This window comes from Schistocerca americana, chromosome 5, assembly GCF_021461395.2.
Source record: "Schistocerca americana isolate TAMUIC-IGC-003095 chromosome 5, iqSchAmer2.1, whole genome shotgun sequence".
NCBI lineage: Eukaryota > Metazoa > Arthropoda > Insecta > Orthoptera > Acrididae > Schistocerca > Schistocerca americana.
In genome coordinates, this window is record NC_060123.1 from 651,988,795 (window position 1) to 652,008,856 (window position 20,062).

At 38.5% G+C, this 20,062-nt stretch overlaps 1 protein-coding gene across 4 annotated transcripts in view; it reads right to left on the reverse strand.

Annotated features, from left to right (window-relative positions):
- The window catches only part of LOC124616713 (RB1-inducible coiled-coil protein 1), a 314,373-nt gene that overhangs the window by 92,132 nt on the left and 202,179 nt on the right, over nucleotides 1-20,062 (reverse strand). For all 4 annotated transcript variants that reach the window (XM_047145068.1, XM_047145070.1, XM_047145069.1 and 1 more), the window contains exons 7-11: nucleotides 14,562-14,732; nucleotides 8,212-8,583; nucleotides 3,897-4,076; nucleotides 3,651-3,815; nucleotides 1,591-1,733 (exon numbers count right to left, since the gene is read on the reverse strand). In XM_047145068.1, coding sequence (XP_047001024.1) covers nucleotides 1,591-1,733; nucleotides 3,651-3,815; nucleotides 3,897-4,076; nucleotides 8,212-8,583; nucleotides 14,562-14,732 — 1,031 coding nt within the window. The remainder of the gene's footprint in view (nucleotides 1-1,590; nucleotides 1,734-3,650; nucleotides 3,816-3,896; nucleotides 4,077-8,211; nucleotides 8,584-14,561; nucleotides 14,733-20,062) is intronic.

Consider the following 20,062-nt stretch of genomic DNA (forward strand, 5'->3'; position numbering starts at 1 on the left):
CTTTCAGCCAAAGCCTTCTTATTAAAAAAACACACACACTCGATCATGCACACATGACCACTGTCATGTGTGCGTGAGGCGTGCTTGCCTGAGTGAATGCGTGTATATTTTCCTTTTCCTTTGTGAAGAAGGCTTTTGCTGATACATCAATGTGTAACAGTCTTTTCGTTGTGCCTGTCTGCATCTCAACGTGTCATCTTCATCTTCATGGTGAGCAGCAATCTGTCCTTTTCATATCATTCATGAACAAAAAGCTATTTGAAGTTACTTACAATTAACATGAAAGAACAGGGGTTGGGTAATCAACTATGTAGTAGGAAGTTGGCACACACTTTAGAAAAAGCTGGGATTACCTCTGGGGTAAGAATGGTAGGATTGTTCTTTCTAGAAACAAAAGTAAACAGCTCACTTTGTAACTGACTCTTTGTGTCTGATCCAGACACATTTTTGTATGACCAACAGATGCTACAACATTAGGATGAACATAGATATGTCATACTACTTTCAGTCTACACAGATATGTTTATGTTGCGAACATTATCAACAGAAAGCAGTTAAAACCTACAGCATTTTTACAAGTCTAAGTAACGTATGTGCTATTATAAGAAACATACAAAAAGTAATACTTCTCTAGCTTGCTGTCTAACATACAATGGTTTACTACCACGTGGATTACAACTTGCACAAAATTCACAACACAAGCAGCAGCAGTAAGATAGCCCAGATTTACCAAGCCTGTATACAATCAACACAATGTAATACACAATAAAGGACTTCAGTATTTCTGGAATCAAGGTTAAATTTGTTCCTCTCAATTCAGTAGCTGTGAGAGCTGAACACTAACTAGCAATTAGGCAAATCAAAGACCACCGTCTTTATTTATTTATTTTTATATATAAATCTACTTCTGTGGCTCCAGCAAACATTTTGACACAGCTTCAAGGATCCTACGCACTGTTATACAGCGGCCGAAGTGTCTTGTCAGATGGGAAAATGCACTGAATGGGAAAGTTTCCATTAAAACAATCTGCACAGATTAACATATGCTCCACATTTACCACAAAGAGTACTAAACACAGGCCATTCTACTCTGATAAATTTTTTGAGTGAAATCGGCATTATAAAATACCAAATATACTAATGTACTCTGCATACCATTATTTAAAACAAGTTATACAAACCACATTATCAAAATTTAGCTACACCTTCAGAAATTACAATTTCTTGCAAGACTGTAGAAAACCACAATACCTAAACAATCCACACCTTTCTTTATTGTTACATACGATCACATTAATTTGACTAATGCTTAAGTGATCATGTACAATGGCTAGCCTCAACTGTGCAAGAAACTAAACATCATGATTTGATAAAGAGTGTGATTAGTTCCAACTTATATTTAATCTGTGTGTGTGTGTGTGTGTGTGTGTGTGTGTGTGTGTGTGTGTGTGTGTGTGTGTCGGGGGGGGGGGGGGGTTAAGTATTAGATGGTGAGTAAATAAAGTGTAATTTCAATAGCTTCTGCTCCCACAACAAACTATTTACAATGTTACTGGAACTACATTTTTTTTATAAATTAACTAAACATACCTGTCAGGTTCCTTAACAGCAGCAGGTTCCTGAAGAGATATAGGACTAGAAGAATGCACCCTCACAACAGTATCAGCATCTCCCGTCTGGAGTAGAGTTGGATCCAAATTACTTGCAAGACCGGCATCGGTTACAACTTTCACCTATGCAAAACAATAAAAGAGGATCATACAACATTTATATTGCTAGCATTGCAACGAGACACCAACACCCTGCCTTATAAAATCAAAGTCAGATTTAGTATCAAATTTAGATTTTCTTTTAACAGATTACTAAGATTTATTATAATAAATTGTGATGACTTACTCATTATCTATTAACAGTGACGTATCCAAAAGTTACACAATTCCAATTCATTGTATGTGAAAGCAATTTCTTAAGTAACTCCATTTTGTGACTAAGTTTGAAGCAAATAATAAAAGTTACTCTCAGATGCTTTTCACACATTAAATGTGAGATGACCTGGTGGTGGAGCAGGGTGGTAGAGGGAGAAGGGTGAATACACACGGTGTCCCAGGAGGAATGGTCAACATTCAGGGCTAACAGGAACAATCATCTGAAGCAAAAAACTTCATAGACTTATGCCTTATTTCGAATGGTATCCAAGACAGAACACATTTAATGTATATTGTCATTAATTTTCTGTAGCATTCAACACTAGCTGTCTAACACGTCATTGCCGGGGTATCCGTTCTGTTTTCCATCAGAAACAAAGACAAAAAATGAACTGTATTTGTAGCATAATATCCCAGACAATTTCGGTTTGCTGGACATAGCTGCTTCGCATGTCTACAACATGATTTTGTACATGTGTCTATGGCAACATCTCTTCATAGCTCTAAAGATGCCAATTGTTTATACCTACAGCCATTTGCACTTTGCAAGTGACCGCTGTCAAAAGTACATCCAGGTGTCAGGAATTTCCTTAAGCTGACTCAACTGTAGGAAAGTCTTCATAGTAAAGAGTAACTGTACTAAAACTTTATGCATACTGCAGCATTTTTTCAAACAGCTCATTGTTTATGATGTGATATCTCCTGAGCAATGATAGGTAGGTGGTTCTTACCTCAACAGCAACTGTTGCCAGACAGTAAGCGATGTGTGTACCAAGTTTAGTTCACACACACACACACACACACACACACACACACACACACACACCTATAATACATAATATGGATATTGTCAGGTTTACACTTGTAAACTGTTGGTTAACATTAAAACATGAATTCCACTGTCAACTTCAATTCTTTTGTGCACACTTGGGAGAACATACAGTGTCACTTATCCGAGAGATACCATAACGAGAGCAGCAGCATCCACGTGACCGATCAGTTCTCTCATTTACTCTTTCGTTCATACACCTCGGACTTCATTCTACCACACAAACAAAAAGTTAATGGTGTTCAGTCTGGCGATCTTGGGTTAAATATATTCTATCTTGAAATTCATTCAGAACTGGGCATATGTCCATATGAAACTTTTAATCTCAAATGAGCATTTCTGTCATGTACCTGAATACTGACCTCCAAGAGATGCCTGTATATGGAAGGCCCAAGTGTTTGGATCATACTGTAATGTCTCTTCCCCAGTCAGTTGTAACCTTTTATGGGCATGTCCTTGATGAATAAAACGTCATTATTCCATTGCACAAACAATTTTCCTTGTAACTGTAGACTTCACTGTTCTGTTCACTTCATAGTGCTATAAATTTCACAGTCTTGCTAAAGATGCAGGAAGTTGTCAACTCCCGCAAAATATATTTATTTGTCTTCCAGAACTTTATCATAAATGTTCTCTGGCTCCTATTCTACATTCCTGTATCTAGCAGTATACTAAAACCATAGAAACGTAAGTCCAATCAGGGACAGCCTGAGTTACTGCCGCAGCAGGCAATAAAACAAAGTTTGACTTTTAACTGTACTCACATGATTAACATTATTTCTTAGCAAAACAACATAATCAACACAAATGAACAGACAGCCTCCTGGTATGAGTGTGTCCATTATAAAAATTTAAAAAGCTAGTACTTTTTTCCAGATTTTAATGTTTATGCTTACTAGTCTGTCTTCAAGGGCAGTGTCTTCCTTTTCTTCAGTTTTCATTGTACCAGAGACTGATTTAGACAGGAAAAACTGTGTAATTGCACCAAGATCAGGAAGTGAGAGAGAGATATTCAGTTCTGGTAACTCATTCTTTAAGCGATCAACATCATCCACCGTTAGCTGAAATTAAGCAGTGTAATAAGAAACAGCCATTTTCTAAAAACATCAACATTTCTTTTATCAATTGCACAGCACAATTACCTTTGGAAGACCAGAATCAAAAACAGATGGTGCTTGGGTTGCAAATGAGGGGGGCATGTCCTCCATTCCAGGGAAAAGTGTGTTTAAAAAGTGGCCCTCAAATTGTCTCTGGAATTCCTGTCTTCTTGCTACTTCATCATTGTATACAGTCAGCAATTGACATGCCAGATCACTTGCCCACTAATGAACATAGAAGTTTAATATTTAAAAAATTATTCTTAATAATATACTGCTTATATTACCAACTATAAATGTGATAGATTCACCTTCTTCCACCCTGTAAACTTAACACACAAATAATGAAAATAAAGCATCTGAAACTGCTGTTCCATAAGATTAAAAAGCAATTACTTGGTAACACACAGACTAGATACAAACTGTAAAAAATAGCTTGATTTTTCAGCTGCATTTTCAGCAGTTTGTGCTACTGTACAAGAGTAATCCCAAAAGTAAGGTCTCCTATTTTTTTTATAAGTACATAGACCTGTTTATTTCTACAATGGTTTACATCAGTTTACAGCTTGAACATTTAGTTATTTTTTGACATAGTCACCATTTCTGTCGATTCATTATTGTAGAAGCTGTGGCAGTTTTTGTGTGCCCATGTCATACCAGCTCGCCGCCATGCAGTTCGTCATGAATTTCGGTCCGACCAGCTGCAAACCCTCTAAACCACTTACGAACATTTTTGACATCCATGCACGACTCATCATACACTTCCGTCAATTGGCAATGGATTTCAATCGGCGCAGCACCGTTTGCGTTCAAAAACCAAGTAACTGCACACAATTCGCACTTGGCGGTAACACCCAACAGGAGCTCCACTCTCAATGGCTGCCAAGGAAAGACTGAGCAACTCAGCATGGAGTGTGCGTGTTTACACACAGTGCATGAAGCACTCTTCATAACAGTGTAACCAACTGCCACACAAACAGAGTTCTGTACATATAAAAAAATAGGAGACCTTACTTTTAGGATTACCCTCGTATGTTGTGTGGCAATTACATAAAGACCATACAAGACACAATTTATCAGTTACGGGATTCAGTAATACATGATACAAATCTTTTGATTCTGGACCAATACTGGAAAAAAGGAAAATATTACGGAGGGTCACAATTGTCAGATAGTATTAAGCTATTAACAAGTTGTCATCAATCTAATACAACACCCATGTTTAACACTGACTTTGTCAAATTTAGAAGTGTCATGAAAACTGATGTAATAAGAACTCTACATTTCTCCAAGAACCAGAAGATTGTGCTATTATTTTTGTTGTTATTCTAGTTGTTTAGTGCCATTACTGTCACAATCGAGGTCTTTTGCATCCACAATTGTGCATAATGATGCAAATAAACAATGGAACCAACTAAATAAATGTAAGTAATTGCTCATATAAACAGTTGCCATGAGGGTCAAACAGAAAGCTGTAAGGCATGTATGACGGTTGTGCAAGAATGTCGAGAGATTGACTGAATTTTTTTGTTTGTGTGTGCAAGGAGTGCAGACTATGAAACAAAGTGATACTTCAAGCATGATGAGTTATCAAACTGACAGACTGAAGTACAAGCAATAAAAAAAAAATACACTATCAGAATATAAAATTCTAAATTATATCCAAATATCTATGCACTTATACTCAATGAAAGAAAAACAGTGAGAGACAACACAAAATGAGAAAATAAAAAACAAAATGTAAAAGGCATGAACAAATGTGTGGACAAAAGGAGGGAACAGGAGGAACGACGACTTGATGTAGCAAGAATTAAATGCCGTGTGAGAGAGGGGAAAAAAATTAGGAACACCAGCCTTAGCTACTGGAAAGTAGATTCCAGGTAGTGAGATAAAGGGGTAGAGTCTGCAGGTAACCTAAATCCAACATCAGAGGCATGCCACATACAACTAATACACCAGTAGGGGCATGTTACAGATATAAGTAAAACATGTGTATGTTGCCAGTACACTACTTGGGAAAGGTGAAGCTCGTGACCAAAAGCACATCTGGAAATGCCAAGGTTTCTTTAAAATTACACACTCTTTCGATATGTTGCATTTCACACAGTTTCATCAGAATCAGGGGTGTCCCTCCCATGCACAGCAATCATCAGTACTGACCAGAAACAGCGTTTTGAATGTCACTTGACCACTGTGAGGTAAATGTGTTATATTTGACAACATTTTCTATAATTTATAGGTCTGTGTCATTACGATATATAGCAACATCAATCAGGATGTACCATTGCATTCCGCATTCCATGCGGAATGCAATGGTGCTTTATATAACTTGTGAACATGTTTCGGGAAAGTTACAGATGTTTCACAGAACAAGAAAACATGACAGAAGGCAGTCTCTTTCCACAAGAGCAACAATTTTTCAAGGAAGTCACTTTCAAGGTAACAAAACTTAAGGAAACCTATACTCCAGGAACAGTTCCACAACTGTACGTCAGTATCCCATGGTATCTTCATTTTTCATCAGATGATGGGAAATAAGTAACTACAGCAACTTCTCAAAACAATGTTAACAATGACTACAGTCAGCTAACTGACTGATCCCTACACAGATACATCACCAGATTATTTTACATGGAATAACCTTGTTCACAAGCAGCAAGCTTTCATTAGGATGATTTTCCTTCTATTTCAAGTTGCTGTAGAAGCAAATACATATGTAATAGCAGCAGGAGATCCCTGTGACAGAAACCAGCGGAGTATTACATGTGTTCTGTAAAGACAGGCATGAAATTAGTCTTTCATGAAAGTAAAGCAATCCCATGATAGTATTCACAGCAGTAAGTTACCAGATGAAGTACTGTATAAATGAGAGAGCATACATGGAATCATAAGAACAGTAACTGAGCAAGAGGACTGTCAGAGTGCTCTGTGCAAGCCTGCGTCTAACGTAAGATTACTTGAATGCTTTACTTTACAGGTGAACTGCATTACATTTTTAACTCTTCCACAAAAGGAAGAAATTACCCACCAACCAACAGTGCAAAGCAGTACACTGCCAGTTGTTCTAACAATGCATGACATATGACAGAACACTGAATCTGTAACATGATATTGTTACATTCCTTCCTGGATTTTCCACTGTTTGAATTTGTAACATGAATATTTTGGTAGTCAGCATAGGTGATAGCCACCACAACACAATTTTAATTAAAGTGACCACCTTGTCAGTTTTCATTCCTTTTCCACTTTTCAAATGATAATTTTTCATAAGTCTGCATCATATTTTTAAGAACCTGTTGCCTTGATAACACAGACAAATCAGAAATAACAAGACAGCATCTGTGAAAGAGGGTTAAAATAATGTTCTGGCAGTCACATTAAAAACACCCTCACTCATGGGGTTAAAAAAAGCACAGGTGAATAAGAGTTCAAAAAGTGTAGTGGTAATTTCAAGCAAAGTTCCATATAATGCACAGCAGTATTGGAGAGACACTGTGAACAGCAATATTAGAAATAGGATGTGAACCTGCCAATAAAGTAAGGGGCAAGCAATAACGGACTGTTACAGAACTCCCATTAAAGTCACTTAGTAACTGATGTTTCAGTGAGTTGAGTGGCAGGAGCCAGCTGCCATCCAATCTGTGCTCACTGTGTTGTCAGTTTTGTAGGTTACATGCAGCACCTTGTGAAGTGTGGCTGACAGCATCACCCGCCACACTGCAGTCTGTCAATCACAAAGTAATTTTAATTGGGGTATAGAATACAATTTCCAGTGTACTCTCATTCCATTCTTCCTGACCACTGGTCGCTGACTAGTGTTTGAAGCACTCACTTCCATAATTGCTTCACTATTTTGACTGTTACTGTCATAGCATGAGGACCAAATAACAACTTCTCAAAACATTTTACATACTTGACATTCTGGGAAAATTTCGTAAGACACTTTCAAGATCTTATTATTGCATCCACATGCAGTTGAAACAAATTATTGAAGAATGTGAAGAAGAACAAAAAGAAGCAAAGAGAGGAGGAGCGAGGAGGAGGAGGAGGAGGAGGAGGAGGAGGAGGAGCAGGAGGTATTTATCAGAAGCTTGAATGGACATTTCAAATAATGTTTATTTGAAATGCCACTGTGCTCAGGAGCAGAGTGCATTAAAAAAACACGTAACACACTTTTTTTTTGCATAATGTCTCAGCCCATAGAGTGTGTGTCAGATACATATTTTGTTCACGTGCAATAATTTTTTTTTTTTATTTTATTTTTTTTTTTTTTTTTTGTTAATTTCTTTTGCTATTAAGTCATATTATTAGGTAGGTTTCATTGCATCAAAAAAGCAGTATTAGTAGCAATATTACATACCACAAGGAATGCCTGTGAGAATGTTCGACGGCGTACAACTTCCCCTACAGCCTTAACATACATTTGTGGGGCCAGGTGAATCTGCCGTACTATTTCCAACTGGCGCCTCAACCTCTTCAGGCTTTCATGATAAATCATAAATTTGCTATCCACCTCATATATATGATTTTCAACATACATAACCCATCGCAGCCTGTGGTAAAGATTTGTGCTAAGTTCCTCTTTTGCACGTGTACATCTTCGCTTTATGTCTCGAAGCTGATGATGATTCTTCAACATAACAAGCATTTGTCGCTTGTGTGATGTGCATAAATCAGGCAATATGGATGGATCACCCAAGTTGCTGGCACGGTTTTGATTTTGCAAAAATGCCTGGAAAAAAAATAGTAAAGATGTCAGCATACATGTGCAGAAAAAGCACTGGTTTTACAAGGGGAACTATACTGTATATATTTGTTTTGACATTTAAAAACTTGAGTGAGTGAATATATGCCATGTTTAAATACATAAAAGATACGTTACTCCTATTTCATACCTTTATTTCTGTTTTGATCCTGCAAAATTATTTCTTGAAAATTATCAGCCCATTCACAATAAATGCCAGTGTACGCAAGACTTTCAAACCCTTTTCACTACAGTCTTAACACAAGAATGAAATGAGAGAGATGGCATTACGTTAAGAATTTTTCTCCAGAACGAAAAGGTCCAAAATATGCTTTCAGAAAATCTGTAAATTAATGTCTAACAAGGGGAGGATCCGACATGTTGGTCGCCAATTTTGATCAAGTCTTCTAAGGATATTCTATAATGAAAATAAAGACACACATGATCCAGTTTTTTGCTAGTTTTTTAAAAACTCAAAGATAATGACAAAAAATTATATTTTGAATTCTATACATCAAAAGATCACCTACAAAAATATTTTTATTAACATTACATGGGGGTCCTAAGTTAATAATGTTCGAGTTATTAACATTTTTGTGTTTTAATGCTGTACCTTCAGTACCTGTCTTTCAATGCATCTAGCAGGGCAACGACAATGGTCAAGGCATCAGAGTACTAAACCAGTGGTTCATATTCAATTATTGGTAGTTACTTTTATTCCATTCGATTTTATTTTTTTTATCTGATATTATTGTGATAATCTGAATACTTTTCTTTTGTCTTTTATGAAGTACAAAATCAAGTATATATAAATATGTGTAATGTGTAAGCCAAGACACGTGTCTCTTTATTTCCAATACATACCATCCTCGGGAAACTTTTATCAAAATCGATGACCCACATGTAAGGGTCTTCCCTTCAACACCATATTAACTCAATGTGAGATAATTTCAAATAAAGCAACTTGAATTCTTTTTAACAACGTTTTTATTCTCTAGGTAACCTTTTTGGCAAGTGAGATAGACTATTTCCCATATTTTCTGTGCTTGCTATTCCAGTTCTGATTTGTTTTTCTGGTATACCAGTCCAGCAAGTTTGAAAGGCTACTGGTAGGCATATAATTTGTGGTAGCCACTTGATGGCACTCATATAATCTGAGAACGTCGCTGCAGCACTGACTATGGAGACACATCCATCCTGCTGGCCTACCAGCACTCGAGGCTGCTCTATAATGCCAGCAGTGCAGCCTCCCAGCCAGTCAGTCTATTTCACTGTGTTACTGTACTGATCTCAACATGCATCGTTCTTTGGTGCTGGATTTGCTAAGTCTTAGGTTTTCAATCTCTGTTTACTCAATGGACTCGCTATACCGCCGTACCACCTCCACTGTATCTTTCCCTTCTTGTTGGCCACCTGTTTACTCTCCGACAGCTCGCTGTTCGTGTCCTCAGCAAGTCTCCACGGATTTACAAGTAGTTCCCAGTCTTGTTCAACTCCAGTCACCATAGTCAGTGTTATTTTTGCACATAAAGAATTAAACCACTGTTTGTTTTATAATTCATATTTGTAGTTTTTTTCCCTTGGTAATTCAAACGCAAAGTTTATGCTGTCTCTCAGGCAGTTTCTATAATTAATAACAACATCCATATTTTATCTGTTTCTAACTGTGAACAACACATTTACGATAGTAAATGACACGTTAAGCTTGTACCACTGAAGGGTCGGGTCTCTACATGAGCCTCTTCATGATTTTGCTTAACATTTAACTTAATGTCCCCATCTCTGGCACCTCAGTTCAGGGCGCTAACTGTGCTCTAAGATTTTTGGTACTTATCAGAGCCCCACATGCATATTCAATACATTTATGTGCAATTATGTCAGCGTATACATCCTTTCCTCCTCTCACCTGATGAATGAAATGCATGAAATAGTGTACAAGATATATTTTAATATGTAGATATGTTGGAGTAACAGTTGTTTGCTACTGTTGCAGAATAGCTAACCCTATAAACCATGTACCAGGTGACAAGGAAGTTTCTGTTCATCTTGGGTGAAGCTCTTGTAGAAGTTGGCACCACACAATGGGAACTCTAGGCACTTCTGGAGGAATAGAACGCGTTGATTCCAAAAGTGTTCAGCAGTGCTATGGGAGGCGCAAAACAGGCAACAGCTACGAAGTGTGAGTGTGCCTATTCATAGTAAAATTAACATCTTATTTTTGTAGATTTCAGCTCCAGTAAAAATTAACATCTTGCTCTCATCGCTTATTGCTCATCAAGTGGTATACAGAATTTTTCTCGCTACTTCCAGAATACTATAAGCAGTTGCACTTAGCCATGCACGACAGCTATTGTTCTGCTATACCTCTGTTCAAATGTGGACGCATAATGTTTCTTCTCAGTTCAGTCTGATTTAGTTCATTGGTGATCTCCCGAGTATAGTGTAACTGAACAGATTTCTGAAACTTTGCTAATTTCAATTTCAGTTTGTGATCTATTCTCCACGTCTTTGTTGTCTCAGCATGTGTTAAGTACAGATTTAATGGATCCGAGAGCCTTAAGCTTGCAGATCGTGTCTCACAGTAACTTATCCTGTCCAGTTTGTTTTGTTATTCTGAATTTTACGACTCATTTTGTGCACAATTTTTGTTTGTGATGACCACGTCTTCACGGATTGTGAGAATCTTTACATGTCACAGTTACTGATTCTCAGGGTAAAACTTCCAAATTAGTTCCAGAATTTCGTCTATGGTGCAATTATTAACAGTTTACTTTTATCAACGAATTATTCTTCAGTTGCTTCACACACTCCACTCAAGGGAACAACCATTTGCTAAACAGGTGCATACTGGTGAAGTTTTTCTTTATTCTCATATTTGTTCTTAATCTCTATGACGTGTGTACATGTGAGTGAATGTTACCACTGAAAAATTCCTCTGATCTTTCCTGCTGGAGCCTCCAATTAGTTGTTTAGTTTGTTCAATTGCGTTGAGTAAACGTGATATTTTTAACAGAACACATCCTTACATACTCCCTGCCAACTCCCATTATATGTCCTATTGGTATCCATTGTGCAACAGATGAATATGTCCAAGTGTTAATATTTATTAAATGATCATAAATATGCAAATCCAGCACCTCAATTCATTGAAACATCAACCATTTTTCTTTCGTGTACATCCAGATACTGTCTTCCCACTTTCCATGTCAATAGGTACCTAATTTTTATGGGTTCCTCCATCACGAGCACCTATCCCCAACCTAATCCTTCACTTACAGATACGTTTCACCTCATCTGTGGTACCACACATTAATGGACACAGTAAAAAGTCCAGCATACTGGGGATTTAGATACAATAGGGTGTAAAAATCTTATTTTACTCTGCACGTTGTATTCCGTTATAGCATTTGCCCCGGTAACCTTCAAGCCTTGGATACAGTAACCAAAAGGAAGAGGTAACAAAACTCAACCCTGATTTATCTTACTATTATCATTACACCAGAATTGGCGCTGGACGAAACTTAGTACATGTCTCACAGTTAACACTGACGAGCAGTCAAAAACTGACTGTATAATAATAGTTGACAAAAATCAAAATGAGCACAAATGTGTGTACATCATAAGTTATTCAGACTCTCAATTTCTGTGCACTTGTTACATCACAGAAACGAAAAGCACATTCTGTGAATGAAATACTGACTGAAGAATGGTGATACAAAAGCAAGTTTAAAAATGAAAGCTTTGTACCCAACGGAACAACCAGGAGACGACTGAAACGAGAATGAGACAATGAACTTAATGAAAGCCTTTTGAAGGTGGTTTTTTAAAACAGCAAAGTGAAGACTTGCCACTTTCTGGGTCAATTACTAGAGCACAAGCTGAAAAATTTCACTTTGATATATGTGGCAACAAATTGGTTGCAACATATAGTTTTCAATGTGGAAATCTCAGCATGTGATGTAACTGAACAAGCATCAAAGGAGAAGCAAAGTTTTTTTTTAAATGGTGAATATGCTTTAAAATTTCCTGAAATTATACACAAAATAATTGGGAAATGAAAACTTAAATGAACAAGGGTGTAACTATATGAAGAAACGACACTTTATTACTGACTGTTTCCAATCAGTGATCGTCAGTGTCAGACATTCAGGAAAAGATGGATTTCAAAATGAATAGAAACAGAATTGTTATCCTTTCATCATAAATAAATTGGGTAGGAACAATCTGAAACCACACTGCAATGGGCAGAAGAGCCCAAAACGACTGAAGCCATGTAAACATATCCATCATAGTTCACTTACATGCATTGAAAGAAAGAATCTGGATAACATGCAACATCTTCATGAAGTTATTTCAACAACAGTTTGCTCCATCAGTGAGAAAGCACCTGCATTCACTTAAACCAAAAGCTTTACTAAAACTTTAACAATGCTCATCCACCAGCTGAAATGCTGTAGTCAGAAGATGGAGAAAACAAAAACTTTGTTTATGTACTAAAGCACAACCTCATTAATTCAGCTTCTGGATTAGGGCACCAAAAAAAGCATGAAGGCTTATTATCACCATGAACTCCATGAACTGCTTACTTCAATACTAAATTCATGTGAGGAAATGGAAATTTTCTTGAAATCTGTAAATCTGAAGACTGTTGCCTATTTAGTAGGCCTAACATGGCAAAGCATCAGTCTGATTATTATTAGGAATTTCTAGGAGAATGACTCCAATATAGAAAATGTAACAGATGAATGTATACAGGGTGTTACAAAAAGGTACGGCCAAACTTTCAGGAAACATTCCTCACACACAAAGAAAGAAAATATGTTATGTGGACATGTGTCCGGAAATGCTTACTTTCCATGTTAGAGCTCATTTTATTACTTCTCTTCAAATCACATTACTCATGGAATGGAAACACGCAGCAACAGAACATACCAGCGTGACTTCGAACACTTTGTTGCAGGAAATGTTCAAAATGTTCTCCGTTAGCGAGGATACATGCATCCACCCTCCATCGCATGGAATCCCTGATGCGCTGATGCAGCCCTGGAGAATGGCGTATTGTATCACAGCCGTCCACAATACAAGCACGAAGAGTCTCTACATTTGGTACCAGGGTTGCGTAGACAAGAGCTTTCAAATGCCCCCATAAATGAAAGTCAAGAGAGTTGAGGTCAGGAGAGCGTGGAGGCCATGGAATTGGTCCACCTCTACCAATCCATCGGTCACCAAATCTGTTGTTGAGAAGCGTACGAACACTTCGACTGAAATGTGCAGGAGCTCCATCGTGCATGAACCACATGTTGTGTCGTACTTGTAAAGGCACATGTTCTAGCAGCACAGGTAGAGTATCCCATATGAAATCATGATAACGTGCTCCATTGAGCATAGGTGGAAGAATGAAACTAAAATGAGCTCTAACATGAAAATTAAGCGTTTCCGGACACATGTCCACATAACATCTTTTCTTTATTTGTGTGTGAGGAATGTTTCCTGAAAGTTTGGCCGTACCTTTTTGTAACACCCTGTATATGTAGGTTTCAAAAGTAGTGAAGGAGAAGAACAAGAAGAATAATGATCTCAGTGTGTGTGATACACTGGATAATATAAACAAAGTGATTATGCAGATGATACAACGTGAATCAAAACCATATTCAGTTGTTGCATCTGATGAACAAAAAACAATACGCATAAAAGATAATGTACAAAATGATCTGCCAAAAAAGCTAACTAAATTCTTTACAGACTAAAAAACCCATAGTAGCTTTTAACATACTTTAAATTTCAATGTTGTGCAATACATATTACAGTTAACACTGTGTTATGCACTTTCCCAAATTTTCCATGTGTATGTTGTCACTCCACAGCTCACTCTCTATATACCACAGTTACACTCTTAATGCATAGGTAAGGCATGTCATTCGCAACCATGTTATACATTACCAGGTATGTAAATAAATACACTGTACCTGTGCCAAATCTGTTTGCTCCTGGACTATTCTCTTGGCCTCAAACATAAGCTGCTCTAGTCCAAAAAGTCTTTCTTCTAAACCTTTTATTTCCTTCATTTCTGTCTTGTTAGCTGCTTCCAAAGCTGCATACATCTCAGTTTTTAGAGTTTCTACAACATGGCTATCAAACTGCAAAAAAATAATAAATGACAAGCAATTAAACCTATTCAATTGCCATGCTGTTGCACTAGTTTACATTGAAGTTAAAACACGTGTGTGTGTATTTATTTTATTTATTGTATGAAAACAACAGCAAACAATGACAAGTACATAAAGCTTAATTTTACATGTATATCTAGTTAATTACTTATATCTAAAAACAAAGATGATGTGACTTACCAAACGAAAGTGCTGGCAGGTCGATAGACACACAAACACAAAGATACACACAAAATTCAAGCTTTCCCAACCAATGGTTGCTCCATCAGGAAAGAGGGAAGGAGAGGGAAAGACGAAAGGATGTGGGTTTTAAGGTCTTTCCCTCTCCTTCCCTCTTTCCTGATGAAGCAACCATTGGTTGCGAAAGCTTGAATTTTGTGTGTATGTTTGTGTTTGTTTGCGTGTCTATCGACCTGCCAGCACTTTCGTTTGGTAAGTCACATCATCTTTGTTTGTAGATATATTTTTCCCACATGGAATGTTTCCCTCTATTATATTCATATAGTTAATTACTTACATATACTTGAGTTTTACTTTATGGCACAAATTTTATACATATTTTTAAATTGTGAAAATTACTAACTTAATATTACTGACTACTTTGACTGATGTAATTGCAAGTTAAGAAAGGCAGATACATTTTATCGTAGTTCAATATCTAATGACTCAAGCCAAACTAACAGCAGAGGGAGTAGCATTAATGAAGTCACTATATGGTCCAGGATACTTCCTCTGAGGACAGTCTCTAACAATATGTTGTACAGTTTGTTCTTGGGCCCCACAATCTCAGGTTGGAGAATCTGAAGAGTCCCCACTTGTGCATCACAGCATTGCACCTGGTGTGGCCAGCTCTTATTCTGTTTAGCCTTGTCCACTCCCTTGTCTGCAGATGAAATCCTGGTAGGCTGGCAGTTTGGTCTTCGATACCTCAATGTGCTATTGTTGCCGCATTCCACCTCTTGCGCCACTCTTTTTTTATGTCGAACTTATCATCATTCCTTCCAGTACGCCACAGTGGACTGTGAGATTTTAAGCGTTCTGGGGGAGAGTTGTTTAAGACTGTATGAATTGGGAGGTCTTGTGGGTAGTTGGGGTGACGTAGTTTTCCTCCATTCTTGATTGATTGCTTCTTGGCACTGTAATTCAGGTGATGAGATGTTGCTGATGGTATGCAGCTGGGGGATCAGGGTGGATTTTAATGTGCCCATAATAATCCTCAGTGACTTGTTCAGGTGTACGTCCAACTTCCTCATGTGGGCACTATGTTGCGACAGGTAGACAACCTCCAAGATGGTGAACCCCGCGCAAAGGACTGCTAAGGCAGGACAGTGAAAAATCTACACTGCTGGCAGCCACATTAGATCAGTCTCTCATGGCTACTCGAGACAACAGCACAAGAAATACATGTGTTATGCAGAGGTAGTACATGGTCAGCCAATGTGAAACATTCTCACAATTCAAATTCTTTTTAAAGTTTAGTTTCTGAGTTGTTCAGCTCTGTGAGAGAAAGAGTCTCAAAGTTTATTTTGAGATAACAGTACCAAGTTTTACTGAGATAAACTGTCAACAAAGCTAATTAAAACAAACAAACATGAATGTATACATTAACAACAATATGGAAAGGGTAGATTCCTACTCACTACACAGAAGAGGTGTTAAGCTGCAGACAGGCACAATAGAAAGAATACTAGAAATATTTAAGCTTTCAGACAAAGTCCTTCTTGATAAGTAGAAAACACACACACACACACACACACACACACACACACACACACACACACACACGGCCTCTGCCATTTCTGAGCACGGAAAGTGAGTAGTGTAGACACAGAAGTCTGGAGTAGGGATGGACAGGAATAGCAGCATAAGGGTGGGAGAAGATTCTGTAGTGCTGCCTGTGGCGGTGTGCAGGGACAGCAGGGTGTGCTGCTAGGTGTTGAGATGAGAGGGGGGAGGGGGGGGGGTGCAAGTGGAGGGAAGAGGAGAATGGGAATGGACTACGTAGGTGAGTGGGGTGGAGGAAGGAGGACAGGGGGATGATAGAAGATGTGTGTGAGGCTGCTGGACTGGGAGCAGGGAAGAGAATAGAGGCAGGTAGATGACAGGTCCTTGCGAAGGTTGGGATGAGAAGGATATACTGCAGCAAGAGTCCCTGCCTATGTAATTCCAAAAAGCTGGTGTTTGTGAGAAGAATCCATTTGGCCCAGGCTATGTAGTTATTAGCCCAATTCACATTACTGTTTATAAGTTCCGGATGTTCCACTGGCTAAACATGAGAAAGGACATGCAGAATCATATGATTGGAGAAAAATGGACACATGTCAGAGAAACATAAATTTTGGAGTACTACATAACATGGTGAAAACAAATGTCAATTAAGTACTAGGGTTTAATGACTCTTATGGACAAGGTACCTGGAATTAAAATAAAGAGGAGGAAAAGAAGAAGAACTTTTAGAGAACTTAAACCATCTGACTACCAATTTTTCATCATCACTAGACACTTTTCACAATTGCATCCTATGGAAGGATTGATTTAAAAAAGGATCTGCTTAAACAGATTTAATCAGACATATAATGAATGGAAGGGTGTGAAAGAAGATTTAAACCAAAGAACCAAGCTCTTTCGTGTCTGTAGTGGCGAAATTTAGGCAGCATCTCAGTTCGGCAAGTACAGAAGATAGAATACTAGGCAACATATTAGTAGACATCATATTACTTCCACCCACAAGTCTCGTGAAATGGCCAATTTGAGAAATTAGAGCTAATACAGATACTTATCACTCATCATTCTTCAAATGTACCATCCAAAAACGGAATGGGAAGGTGGATCAGTTCGTGGCACCACAAGTATACTCCTCAACACACTGTCACGTGGCTTGCAGAGTACTGATATACATAAACAACCAATATACACTATGTGATCAAAGTAACCGGACAGATTCCATTCTCGCAGGCATACGCTCAATCTGGTGCTGGAAGGTTTCTTCGGGAATGGCAGCCCATTCTTCATGGAGTGCTGCACAGAGGAGAGGTATCGAAGTCTGTCGGTGAGGCCTGGCAGGAAGTCGGCGTTCCAAAACATTCCAAAGGTATTCTATAGGATTCAGGTCAGGACTCTGTGCAGGCCAGTCCATTACAGGTATGTTACTGTTATGTAACCACTCCGCCACAGGCCATGCATTATGAACAGGTGTTCGATCATGTTGAAAGACGCAATCCCAATCTCAAAATTGCTCTTCAACAGTGGGAAGCAAGATGGTGCTTAATAACATCAATGTAAACCTGTGCTGTGATAGTGCCACATGAAACAACAAGAGGTGCAAGCCCCCTCCATGAAGAACACGACCACTCCGTAACACCACCTCCTCCGAATTTTACTGTTGGCACTACACACACTGGCAGATGATGTTCACCGGACATTCGCCATACCCACACCCTGCCATCGGATCGCCAACTGTGTACCGTGATTCATCATTCCACAGAACGTTTTTCCACTGTTCAATCATCCAATGTTTATGCTCCTTACACCAAGCACGACATCATTAGGCATTTACTAGCATGATGTGTGGCTTATGAGCAGCCACTCTACCATGAAATCCAAGTTTTATCACTTGCAGTGAATCCTGATGCAGTTTAGAAATCCTGTGTGACGGTCTGGTTAGATGTCTGCCTGTTACACGTTACGACCCTCTTCAACTGTCAGTGATACTGTCAGTCAACAGACAAGGTCAGCCTGTATGTTTTTGTGCTGTACATGTCCCTTCATGTTTCCACTTCACTATCACTTTGGAGACAGTGGACCTAGGGATGTTTAGGAGTGTGGAAATCTTGCAGATGTATGACGCAAGTGACACCCAATCACCTGACCACGTTTGAAGTCCGTGAGTTCCGCAGAGCGCCCCAGTCTGCTCTTTCATTATGTCTAATGACTACTGAGGTTGCTGATATGGAGTTCATAGCAGTAGGTGGCAGCACAGTGCACCTAGTATGAAAAATGTATGTTTGGGGGAGGGGGGGGGGGGGGGTGTCTGGATGCTTTTGATCACATAGTGTATGAAAAGAACTACCAGTTACTTGTACTCGTAAATGAGGACTGTTTATCAGTGATCCACTGCACTTTTTCTTATGAATAACAAATGGAAATGAAACTTTTATTAACCCATAACTTTTAAATACAGGTGGTATGCCAATGGTTCAAAGCTGCTCAAGGCGTAGGATTTTTCATAGGCTAGCATGCCGAAGGTCTACACAGGGTAACGCAATTGCAGCTGTCAAGATGGAGGCTGCACAGGGAAAACTGACACTGTCAATACTGAACAAACGACTAGCTTGCTCTGTACCAGCTGATACACAGAATACAATGTACTGAAGAAACTGATTACTTTAATGCTGAACAATAGCATGTGAACTGAACTGCTACACCATCCAAATTCACCCCCTTGCTATGGGGTGCAGAATCCAGCATCCTAATCAAACAATTTTGCTAACAGCACACTAGATCACAGATAATAATATCTACAGCTACATGGATACTCTGCAACTGAAACTCAAGTGGCTGGCAGAGGGTTCATCGAACCTTCACAGTATTTCTCTATTATTCCACTCTGGAATAGTGCACGGAAAAAACTAACGCCTATATCTTTCTGTGCAATCTCTGAATTCCCTTATTTTATTATGATGATCGTTTCTCCCTACGTAGGTCGGCGTCAACAAAATATTTTCGCATTTGGACGAGAAAGTTGGTGATTGGAATTTCATGAGAAGATTCTACCGTGGCAAAAAATGCCTTCGTTTTAATGGTGTCCATCCCAAATCGTGTATCATGTCCGTCACACACTCTCCCCCATTTCGCGATAATTCAAAATGTGCCACTCTTCTTTGAACTTTCTCAATGTACTCTGTTAATCCTATCTGGCAAGGATCCCAGCCCGTGCAGATCTCCTCCGAAATACAACAGAGAAGTGTAGTGTAGGTAGTCTCTTTAGTAGATCTGTTACGTTTTTTAAGTCTTCTACCAATAAAACATGGTCTTTAGTCTGCCCTCCACACAACATTTTCTGTGTGTTCTTTCCAATGTAAACTGTTTGTTATTGTAGCTCATAGGTATTTAGTTGAATTTACAGCCTTTAGATTGGACTGATTTACTATGTAACTGAAGTTTAATGGATTTCTTTTGGTACTCGTGGATGATCTCTCACTTTTCATTATTTAGGGTCAACTGCCAATTTCCGCATCATTCAGATCTCTTTTCTAAGTTGTTTTGCAATTTGTTTCGATGATCTGAAGAGTTTACTAGAT